This window comes from Taeniopygia guttata, chromosome 7 (genome assembly GCF_048771995.1).
Source record: "Taeniopygia guttata chromosome 7, bTaeGut7.mat, whole genome shotgun sequence".
Lineage (NCBI taxonomy): Eukaryota > Metazoa > Chordata > Aves > Passeriformes > Estrildidae > Taeniopygia > Taeniopygia guttata.
In genome coordinates this window covers 23250137-23262418 of record NC_133032.1, presented here as the reverse complement: position 1 = coordinate 23262418, position 12282 = coordinate 23250137, and the positions used below count along the sequence as shown (strand labels likewise).

The window sequence follows — 12282 nt, the reverse complement described above, 5'->3', positions numbered from 1 at the left end:
ATTAAAAAGGCATAAGCAGTTTGTTTGACACAGAGGGACAAAGAGAACCACAGAAATTAATCAAAACCAGGGAAAAATTAGAGATTAAAAGTAATAATACTTCTTCCAGCAAACCGTAGTCCGAATGCATGATAAGTGGGCAAAAGACAAAATCACTGCAGATCAAGAGACAAAAAAATGTCTCCTGACTGCATGAAGTGTAAATTAAACTTGCTCTTATACAGAAGCATTTCCTTCACATGGCAGTTTTCTGCCATCAGGAAATCCAGACCCATTTGCTGCAAACGAGAGCTGCCACAGCTGACCCTCCCCAGTCCCGCCTGTGGAAAACACACATGCTCCCAGTCAACAGTTGGAGGGAAAGAAGAAAAACCCGAATGCGGCAGACTTGCTAGAAGAGATTTCCATGGAGGTTTCCTCCCCAAGTAAGCAGATGGTTTCCAGTTAGTCAGGGTCAGGGACTGCCCGTGTGGTTTCCTGCCTGCTTGCCTTTGTAGCTTATCTGGGCCTCATCAAAATACACAGTCCGAAAAAATTAGAATGGCTAAGTACAGGAATTAGGGAAACTAAATACAAATGAGCTCTGGTCGGCACTCGTGCAGAGGAGCAGGGGAATCTGTGCCCGCGGGTGGGATGGAGGCAGCGGTGCCGACCCCTCTGCCGGGGCAGCCACGCTGGGCTGCAGCACCGCACATCTGCAGGGGCCGGGTCGGGCCTCGTTAATGCCGCGGTGCCTCTCCAGGCACCAAAGCCGTGCCTGACTCCATCCGAAACACCCTCGGCAACAGCCCAGCCGCTTTGAAAGTACCCCTGACGTCAGTTTACAACCCTGCCTGCTTTAACCGTGCTGCCACTGCCCGGCGGCAGCCCAGCTCCGTGGTGTATTCCCAGCCCAGCTCCATGGTGCATTCCCACCCCAGTTCCATGGTGTATTCCCAGCCCCGCTCCATGGTGCATTCCCACCCCAGCTCCATGGAGCATTCCCACCCCAGCTCCATGGTGCATTCCCACCCCAGCTCCATTGTGCATTCCCACCCCAGCTCCATTGTGCATTCCCACCCCAGCTCCATGGAGCATTCCCACCCCAGCTCCATGGTGCATTCCCACCCCAGCTCCATGGAGCATTCCCAGCCCCGCTCCATGGAGCATTCCCACCCCAGCTCCATGGAGCATTCCCAGCCCCGCTGGCAGCCCAGCACACGGCTACAAGATTTGCACAGCTCCGGGCACATACTGGCTCTCGTAATGCGGTGCATGGGAGCAAAGCAAAATTCCACCAGGAATGTATGCACAAGCTGCCATATGGAAAGGGCATTCTCAAATTAAACCCTGAAACCCAGATGAGATCTGAGCGAAGGACAGTTTCACTTAAAGGAAATGTCTGAGGTCAACCAGCAATTAACTGAAAGGTTCTGATTGAATACGCTATTGACTGCGCTCACATCAGACAGCTTCCTGTTTATTATACCTTATGGGCTGTCTAGGTGCCAAGACATTAAGCTGTCAATAATCTATTAATACTAAACAGCTCCTCCCTCCTTACTCCCCCCTTGCAAATCCTCTTAGGCTAAGAAACTGCACTAAAAAGATGGAAATTTTTGAAGTGAGATGGAAATTAGCTTTTTAGGGTATTTCTTTGCTTGGTTCCAGCTGAAAGTACAGCAACATTCATAAACAATATAACACGCAGTCTATAACTACATGGAAAAAATTGTGTTAAAAAAAATCAGCCATGATTGAGACCATATCCTGAAATCTGGCTTTCTTTTCCAAGCCATCTTTAAACAGTCTAAGTTAAATTTAATTAACAATTTACAACAAGGAGAGAGAAGTTATTTAAAGACAGGCCTACAGGTCCTTAACATTCAGTGTCTGGGAAACAGTTGTATATAAAAAAAAAGTTTTAATGAATTTAATAGAGAAAAGCACTTTAATTAAATGCTGTCAAAGAGGATTGTATTAATGACTGCACACAAAGGAATTTAAAGCAAGCCAAGTATATTTAGCAAATAGGAAGTAGGCTTTCAGAAGCTGCAACTATTTATGTTTCTGCCATTGCAATGCATCTAGGAGATCATGTTGCCAATTGAAAGCAGTTATGCTATTAGATATGATTTTATTTATTATGGATTATTAAAATTTCAAATGCTGCAGGGAATACATTTATTTCACTTCTCAAATGAAAGAACAAAGATATTTCCTCCTTGTTCAGTAAGAGGAAAAATAGTAGAGGAAATAAATAATAAATAATAATAATAATAACTTAGCACTTAACTTGTAAAGTGCTGTCCAGACAGATCTTTTTATGGGGCTTGTTGAGTCCTGAAATTTCAGTGCATCTCCTTTCTGCTACAACTGGATGGATTTGCAGTTGCTACCACAGCTTCCCTCAACACAGCACAGAAAGAGGAGACAGCTCTTCCTTCTTGTGGGTACAAGGGACTTCTGTGATACCCTGCATGGTTCAACTCTAAGAACTACCAAAACCCAAACAAAAAAAATCCTAGCTGCAAAGTTTTTGCAAGACTGAGAATACCAAGGTTTTCCAGACATAACCATGAGACTTAGCCACAAATTGCTCATAAAAACCCAGACAATTATGGCTCTGCATTAAGACTTTGTGCACAATGCGCTCACCTTCCTCAACATCCACGTGACAGAATTTGTAGCAGGAAGGAAGGGGCTCTTCACAACTCTCTGTGCCCATGTGCCTTGGATTCAATTGTGGCACATTAAATGGGCATGGCCTAATAATCTGAGGAAAAAAGAGCTAGAAAATTCAAGGGTGTCAACGTTCTTTTGGACTACAACGGCACAATAGTGTAAAACTATATTTAGCCTCCACTGGAAACAGAAGAATGTTTTTAACACAAATTTAATGAGATGACTGGGTCTGTAATATCCAGGAAGTGTTCTGTGATTTACCACATCCTTTTTGACATATGTAATGGTAAAATGTTAATAATGATTTTAGATTATTCAAACTTCCAAATTTTCCACAGAAGGCACCTTATACATCCTTATATTCCTTTGTTTCTGAACACCAAATTCTTTTTAAGTTAGGCACCACAATGGGAGTTAGTCCTAAATTACTGGTTTTTAAATGTACTTATTTGTCGTTAAGATTTTCATCTTATTTGCAACATGAAGAAGTGAGTAGAATTGGGAGAGAAGTCATTGGAAAGGAGGCACAAGGGGATACCAACTTCCTTTCTCCTTTCACAATGTGAGTAGCATCATAAATGGTGAAGTTTAATTTTCTAAGTACATTATCTGATTTTTATTTAAGACTTTAATAAAAATCATGTGTTATGTGTGTTGAGAATGTAGCCTTTGTTGTTCCACAGCTAGGGATCTTGCAAACAGCTTCACTTTTTCTGTGCCAAGATATTTTGGAATATTCTTTGAAACTCTGTAAGCATAGATGACTGTGAGAAAAAATATGTGCTACTGTACTTCTGGATACTTCATGCGTGAGAATAGTGCATGCACACAAAAACACTTCTCCTTTCAATCTGCAATTCCTATAAAAGTCCATACAAACATGGAACAACATACACAATATACTGACCCTGAAAAAACCTTATCTCTGCACACATTACAGTGTCTGAGTATTTCCAAACATTCTGAGGACCAATAAAAAAAAGAAAAAAAAAAGGGGAAAAAAAAAAGGAATATACCAAAGAATTTCCAAAAAAAAAAAATTGGCCCTGGGCAAGAAGACTGACCATCTATGTCCTGCTCTGTCACAGCCTAACTCCCAGCACTGCCCATAAACTGCACCATTTCCCTGGAGGATGCTGTGCAACACAGAAGGAAGAGTAGCTCCTTGCTCTTTGAGGGTCAAGCAGTGCAATGTGCTCTGGTAGCACTATTCTCAATGGTTCCCCTCCCCATATAGTTTTTATAGTTGCCTATCTGCAGAAAAAGACAGCTGCAATGATCCAGGGTCTAACTTTATCCTAAGATTTCTGTAGAGAGCCTGAGAAAAAAATGTTGCATACAGCCAATAGCCTATAAACATTTACACATCTCTGATGCCTGATACTATAATTTATGAACAAGTGTGGGGGACATAGAGTAATTAGGGAGCATTAAAATTAAATTAAAAAGAGTGATATTTTTAACTGCAAAAATTTTCAAATGTAAATGGAACAGAGGCTCATCTAGTGCCTTTTCAGCCTTCAAGGTTTGCCTGCTGGCAAGCTTCAAAGGTTATGTGAATTTAAAGAGCTCTATTTAGTGATATTGCTCTATTTGTTTGCTCATCCTCAACCTACTATGGCTCCTTACAACACTAGCAGTTTAGCATTTACAACGGGGCCAGGACTGTAAGAAATGAGGACTAAATCTGGTCAAACTGTGTGTGAAAGGCAAAAGGGTGAGACAACAGGGGCCAGAGCTACAGTGATGTAATTTGCTAAAACGACAACTTGTCAGAGCAACACCAACACAAACCACCACCCTGCTGCTCGCTGGCAAGTCTCAGAGGTGCTAAATCTGCACATTCCGATTACAAGGGAAGCTTCTGCCTGGAGCATTTTGCCATGGGAGCCAGAACAGCCCAAGCAGAGCTGCTCTGGGGCAGCCTCACACAAGATGTACCCTCAGAGTCATCTTTACTGTAAGATGCTGCTGAAGAAAAGCACTAGTCATGTTCTCAGGGCTCCTTCACGTAAGAGTCCCACCTCATTCCTGCCCTGTCCTCAGCTGATCCTGAACTAAACAAAAGCTGTCTGGGAACAGGTGTCACTGAAGTGGCCCTCATGGTTTCAGGTTCTGTACAAATGTGAAAAGGATGTACTATTCTGACAAGACTAAACTTGCCACCACAGGAAAACTTGAAACTCTACAGTTTACTTGATCTCCCATTTCTAGGGTTAAATGGAAGAGTACTAAACCCAAACTAATTTCAGAACAGAGGCAGTTTGGCTTTAATTGCAAGTACACTCCCAGCTATCATTCAAGGGGAATAACAGACCTAATGTTAAGAAAAATCAGCAGCATTTTCAGCCACATTAGCTATCTACACTAAACAGAAACAGCTGAGATGGTGCAGTAGGCAGGTTTGGCTGTAGCAGTCACAGCTCAGTGCCGTTCCCTGCAATTCTGGCAACTATCAATCACAAGATCAGCTACTGGATACTTCAGGGTCAAATATAAGGGGGCTGTTGTCTGATTTGGACCTCTGTTACCTTTGTCAAACTTGTTCAAGGCTCCTGAACTACTGTGATCCATCAGAAAAATGGTGTGCACAAAGAGAATGGAGAACCAGAGCATGCTGGCACAGCTGGTGTTCCAAAATGCACCATCTCTGGCCATAGGGCACAGGTAGCTTGAGAAATAAGCTCAGAAGTGAAAATGCCTGAGATTCTTTTTTTTGCATGTCTTCTACATGCTTTGAAGACAGTTCCTTTACCCCAACCCAAAGGCAGTCACACACAGAGTAAAGATAAATGCAGTGTGAGTGGCATTTGCAATAAATATTGCTTTCAGCTTTAACACTGCATAGAAATAGAAGTTACATAGTTTGAGACTTTTTTCAGTGGCTTTTAATAGTTTTGACTGAAAAGAGATACTGAAATTGACTGTTTCTAATCCCGATAAGAGAAAGAATAAAACTCTAGGTAACTAACAACTAAAAAGAGATAGTCTCCACTCACAAAATTCACAGACCTCATTCTGACACACATTTCCCTCTGTAATTCTAAATCTAAGAAAAAAAAAAATAATCCAAGCACAACCCCCCCAAACCAAAGCTCTGAGCATTTTGAGTGTAATGAATAACCTACAATACAAGTTTCTCTTGAAGTCCATCTGGTTTTGCTGAGTACAAGCTGTGTCACCAGTCTTGACCACTCCTGTCTGAGCAGACATCACATCCAGCCATGGATTAAAGAACTGGGGAGTCAAAAAGCAGTGGGTATCAATCTATGGTCTGTCTTTTGGGTGCAGAGAAATGATCAAAAAGCAAAACCATTACAGTGCAGCCATTAAGAATGAATCACAGGGCACAGCATCCCCACAAAAAATGTGTATCAAAACAGTAAGGACCAGACTCAGAGAGCTAGCACAGTTTGGGAAAGTAATTTTTGTCCAAGTCTCACAGCAACTCAGTCCTAATTTCCAGTATGCAAAATCCCCTGGTGTAACTCACACAAACACAGCAAAACCTCACTGTGCACATCATCCTATGGATCATTAAGTACACCATGTTCCCCTATGAAATAACACAGCTTTGCTTCACTTATCATGTAAAATTTCCTCAGTATTATTAATTAATATTATCTTTTAAGAAATTTCAAGTCTCGCTGTTTTTTCCATCTGTGTGCTATGCATTTTGTGACCCATGAACTCCAAGACATTATTTAGAATCAGATATTTCATTAGGATGTACTACTGTGGTGTTCATCCCTCTCTTTATTACTTCTAGAAAGAGAATATGAAATTAGTTTCATTGGATTGCCATCACCACTTGCCTTGACCCATTTTTACGAGGGCTCCATGTTCTGCCCTTTTGTATTTCATTGTCATTTCTAAAATACTCATTCCCTTCTATCCCTCACAAAATTATAAAATCAGTATTTAATTTACTTCTATGTTATGTTATTTTCTGCATATTTAAAGAGAGATTACAATGTTTGCAGCAAACACACAATACAGAAGAGCTTTCCTAGAGCTTTTTACTATGCCTTCTTTTATTTACTAATGTTCCTCCATGATTTATGATCTGAACAATTATGTATTGCCAGATTTGTCTAAATCAAAGCTTCTGAGAAATAAAAGGGTGGAGGGATGTCACTTTTAAAGAGTGACAAAAGGTAACAGTGTATCAGAAAGCAATGTTTGATTGCTCTTAAATAAGTGTGTACCTACTAGCTTCAGATCTACTTGTCAACTTAGAGAAAATGAGAGGCAAGGTTCCCACATTCTCTGAATAGAAGTACTTTGCTGCAGTAGTGGCTCATTACTCCAGAGAACTATCTTACCCACCCGGACACTCCAGAGACAACAGCCTGATTCATGGCCTTCCCAATGGAGTCAGGTTTCTCTGCCCCAGCAATTAACAACGAATTAGCACTACATTAAAGTGTCAGGCAAGATGGTTACTCTCTGGAGTGGTCACCTTGGACACAGCAGACAAATAGTGGGAGAAGGGAGAGAAATTAGATTTACTGTGTCCCAGCATGTCTGTAACAAACACGGAATTCCTGGCTGGCAGTGGGAAGCAGCTGTAGGCACTTGTCAGCATTAACACTCCAGAAAGGTCCAATGCCAGCAGAGAGGGAATAGTGGGATGTAGCAAGGGATGGAAAGTTAAGACAGGGAAGGAAGGCTCACCTCTGCAGAGCAGGGAGCTAAACACAGAAGCAGGAGGACTGCCTGCTGCAAAGTGACTACTTTGCACACCACTAAGGGCCAGGCCAGGCCAGATCAAAGGGCCAGCCAGGATCCCACTCCTGGTAGTGGTGGAAGAGGATGAGAACACAGCAAAAATGTAATCATGCTTTCCAGGATACCCTCCCACCCTCCAGGAACCGGTAGCTCAGGAATCTGTGTAATTCAGATGTCCTTATGGTACCCTAGCTAGCAACGACCTCACTGCTCTTCTTCCTGCCAGCACTTTGCTATTACACCACACCCCATGGAAGGGAGGGAGAGCCTCTTAATGGACACCTCAATTTCCTTAAAAACCAAAGGAGAGGCTGTGGCAAGCTCAGCATGCATGCAAAGCAACATGTAGGTGTAGCATGGATGCCCCAAAACCAGCGTGTGAAGGAAAATCCACACTCTGACACGTCCATATGGTCACACCCCAGTGCTGCCAGAGAACACAGCCATGTCAGAGCTCCACAGGGCTCACATTTTATGACTCTTCAGCACAATAATAAACAAAACAAGTATACAGGGAGGAATCTTTTAAACACTCAGTTTCCACTACAGACATTATTCATTTCAGAAACAGTAAAATAACTGATTAAATGGATTAATATATGGCTGATGGGAAAAATCTAATGGAAGAGAGAAAAATAAACATGTTTGGGTTTTAAAACCTTGAACCTAAAGCTAAACAGTGACGTGCAGGCTAGTAATACCAAACCAGTGAGAGCAAGAATCCCTCACAAAGGAACCAACAATCCCTTAAAACATGAAGAACCAGCCTCTGTCCAGCTGATCTCCTACAGCACAACTGCCCCACTGAGCACACCTTGCCTTTTAGAAGACAGAAACCATACCTGGCCTTGGGATAATTCCCTCACTTGAAGTGTCCCCAAGCCTGTAAGCAGCAAAACACATCACAATGATACCTTTGCCATTTCCAAGAAGCCATATTGAGGAAAAGGCTGCAATATAGCCACATCTTCTGACTGGTCATGCCTCTTGTGATGACAGCTAGGATATTCTTCCAAGTCTGACAGGGGGATGTCCCCAGCCCAGACAGGGTTAAGTCACGGTGGCTGGGATGTCTGGCAGCAGTGTGGGACAGCCTGTTTTCAGGCTCTCCCAGTGTCTCAGCTGAAGGAGCAAGAGACTCAAGCATCAGAGAGACGTTACCATACACACAGCTAAGCCATCGGAGCAAAGAGAAAGATGGGCTGGGCAGAGAGAGAGAACAGAGGTAAGATCCTGCCTGCTTCTATGTTACAGGTCTGTACCTGCTGTTATTCACAGCACTGCTGCTTGTATCTTGTTCAAAAGGCTGTCATTTTGCTATCAAGGCTGCAGGTAAGGGCTTGACTTACAGCACACTTCTCACCAACAAACCTGCAAAGCAAAGCAGGTCGGTGACTGCAGCTCTTGGATGTTTTCACCCCCTGCTAAAATGCAGCCAGGCACTGTGGCAGACATTCTGCACCCGCCACTGCTTTGAGGAGGAAATGAGAGCTGCTTTCCCACTTGACACTACAGGGGGAATTTCAGATAGGCAGAATGTAATTACTTGGCCTGGAGTTCAGCCAGGAGCAGGGCCCAAGACCCCTACCCTTATGTAAAGTGTCACAAAATCTCCAATGACTGCAAGTGTGAGGACCTCAGCTTTACATCTCTGGCTGCTGTCATTGGTTCTTCATGGCTAATTACCTAATAGTGACCCCTTGCAGCAAAGCTAAAAAACAAACCTTGCTCTCAAAACAATTCAAGTCCCAGAGACTGAAAACTATGCAAAAATTACTTAGTGTTGGGTATCTTTTGACAGCAGGGAGCAGGTGGACAGCAGACCTCCTGTGCCTGGCACTGGTAGCGTGTCACTCAGAAACCTACTGGGGTTTTTGGATGGGCAAGCATAGCTTTAAAATGCAGCACCCCCAAAACACAAGCCTACTGTATCAACTGCATACCAGTCTCCAGAGTTTTGTTGTATGAAGTTGCCAGCTGGTTCCATTTATTTTTCTTCATTTTTCATATTTTGACTGTAATAAATAATTAATCCATGGCTTTGTAACTTGCTGACAAATACAAATGCACAGCATTCCAACACAGTGTACCATGTCACTCACAAGAGCCAACCTGCATGATGCAGAAAAGTGATGTGCAGAAGGCTTTGGAAAGTAGGCTAATCATTAAGGTCACTCACAAGATCCCAGGGAAACTTTTTCTGTCTCTCAGAGGACATTCCCACTTGCTGTGGGCATTAGAACTGGGTGAATATGTTCAAGTCAACAGAGGTCTAGTTGTTTTCCCACATGTTACCTTGGCCCTTTCTTTACCTGTTTGTAGCTTCTTGCTTCCAAGATCCCATAAACTTTTTGGGACATGGAAGACAAAAGCTGCTAAATTAATTACTTAGAATGCTTCCCCTTCTTTACAGCCCTGAGAACCTGAACCCAAGGAAACAGGTTTTTTTTTTCTTTTTAGGCAAAGACCTAAAGGAAAGCAAGGAGAAAGAAGTTAGCAGAAGAGACAAAAGGGACTGAACTAGGCAATAATTAATCTGAGTGAGACCTGCATGTTTCAGATGGGCCGGACAAGACAGAGAAACCTCTTGCCTTTGGAAAAAAGGGGTCGAGATAGCTGGTAGCAGTGGTAGCAGCATAAGAGCAGCAACAAAGAATAGAGGCTGAATGCCAATGTTCAAAGCAAGAGCAGTGATGCAGAGCAGTCCACCATCAAACAGTGGGGAGAGTGAAGGTGGGAGGAGGAACTGTAAGATCATCAGAGACATGCACACTACAAACCACCCCCAATGGTCACATAATCGGGTGGCAAGTGAATAGTACTGAGTGCCAGGGGCTGAATTGGAGGGCTGAAGGGAAGAAGGGCTGCTGTGGAAGGTGTTGCCTCAGCTTTTTAGATTGAAGAAACATCTCCTAAGCCTCTTTTGACCATCTGTAGATGTTTGAGTTTGTGATACACATTACTAGTTACTAGGAATACACATTAAACTGATTTTCTCTTCTGACTGAAGCTGGATTGCAAAGAAGACAGTCTGTGTTTTCACTTGGTTTTCTGTACACATATTTGTATTTTTTTCTCATTCTACTAATACCTGAGACAAGAGTAGAACAAGGGTGTACAACCAAAAATTTATACTAGTCAGAAATGTATAGAGGAGTGAAACAATCCCAACAAGGCTGTGAAATGAAGGCCCTTTCCTCACAAAAGGCTCAGCATGGTCATTTCAGAATTACTTTTAAGTTTCAGTCAATACATAAATAGCCCATCTCCATGTTACACTCTTGAAACCCTGTGTTACCCCAGTCCTCCCACACAGTCACCCTGAGGAGGCAGAAGTGCTCTGACCTGCACAGGCTCGGGCGTGAGCTGGACCACGTGCTGCATACGCTCACTGTGGTGGTGTCTGGACTCCTCCTCATAGATCACATCCCTCTCGTGCTGGGGAAGGTTCAGGAAGCGGCGAATGGTGCAGAGGTTCTCCCAAAGGGTGCGGTTTTCTGGGCTTGGGTTCTCTTTCCAGCGCAGCAGTTCACACAGCCAGCCCTGCAATCGTCAGCATAGTCAATTCACCAAGCACCAAAGAACCAGATGTAAGCAGGTCAGCTAGACTTAAAGTTCTGTGCTGGAAGTTTTGCTGGTCTCATCTCACACATAAATCCCCAAGCTGCCATTTGGTCTCAACAAAGCCGTGATATATTCTATTTTCTGCAAGTTGGAAAAACTGAAACAAGCAGCAGTGCTTAGCAAAAACCAGTGTCTTGTCCTCATAATATTCACACCATGTTCAAAAGGCTCAGATATAAATATTTTTCCTACAGAAAAGCAAAGTTGAAACAGAGATGCATCTTCACTTCCATTTCAGAGCCCCTTTGTTTCTTCATCCAAGCAAGAGAAAGGAGACTTGCTAACAATCCTTATTGCAACCTGCAGCCACAGAACCAAAAATACAACACCACTCCAAATGTCTAGTAGAATATACTAGAAAGACTACTGATTTGCTGACACTATGTTGCACCGACTCCCCCAGCTCTGAACCCCACTAAAAATTTACATCTTTAAATAACAAAATCTAAGAGAAGATGCAGCCTTGCATAAAGGGAACCCTTGAGCATCTAGCACAAAACCAGAAAACAGGGTCATGCAGAAGTTACTAGAGATAGCAAGACACTAGGCAGAGGTAACTCTAAACCCAACTATAGATTTTAGTAAGAGCATATTTTATTCGTGCTGTCTTGTTTCAAGGTTAGTTTGAAATGCCTTTAAAAGGTTACTACATGTAAGGAGCTGCAGGACCATTCCACAGGGACCTCTGAGGTGAAAGCATCAGCACTCCAGGAAGAGGAATCGAACCTGAACCCCAAGGACAAGGAGAGCCCAAGGGCAAGAGCTGTTGGGGTGAGGACAGCCCTGCGTGTGCAGAGCATGACCCAGAGATCCCAGCAGGTGAGCTAGGGATCATCAGGGGCTGCTGCTGCTCCTGCACGGCGTGGGGACACAGCCAGCCCCATCCTGCCTGCCAGCAGCCGGCCCACTTGGGGCTGGGGACAGTGGCTCCCCTCCTGTGTCTGCACAGGAGACGTAATGCAAATGACAGAAGATGAGAAGATAATGCCGAGGATGCTGTCAACGCGCCTTACTGACTCCTGTCAAAATATTTTACCTAGTAGCTTTATAACCCATCATTTTCAAGCTACAGCTCAGCATTCTGACACCATTTTGACAGGCACCTTACAATACCTAAAAGATAGCTTGATCAATGTTAAAAATGTTTGGTGCAAGAAGTAGCCAAAATTGTGTTTTTCTGAACAGTGACCAGAGCAGGCTGAACAGCCAGGTTCATTACCAGCCCACAGGGGGGCTTTTTGGTATTTCTTTTTTGTGTAACAA

General features: G+C 43.3%; 1 protein-coding gene across 5 annotated transcripts in view; it reads right to left on the bottom strand.

Annotated features, from left to right (window-relative positions):
- SATB2 (SATB homeobox 2) overlaps positions 1 to 12282 on the bottom strand; it is a 131518-nt gene that overhangs the window by 14066 nt on the left and 105170 nt on the right. For all 5 annotated transcript variants that reach the window (XM_030277768.4, XM_030277766.4, XM_072932406.1 and 2 more), the window contains one exon: positions 10741 to 10938. In XM_030277768.4, coding sequence (XP_030133628.1) covers positions 10741 to 10938 — 198 coding nt within the window. The remainder of the gene's footprint in view (positions 1 to 10740; positions 10939 to 12282) is intronic.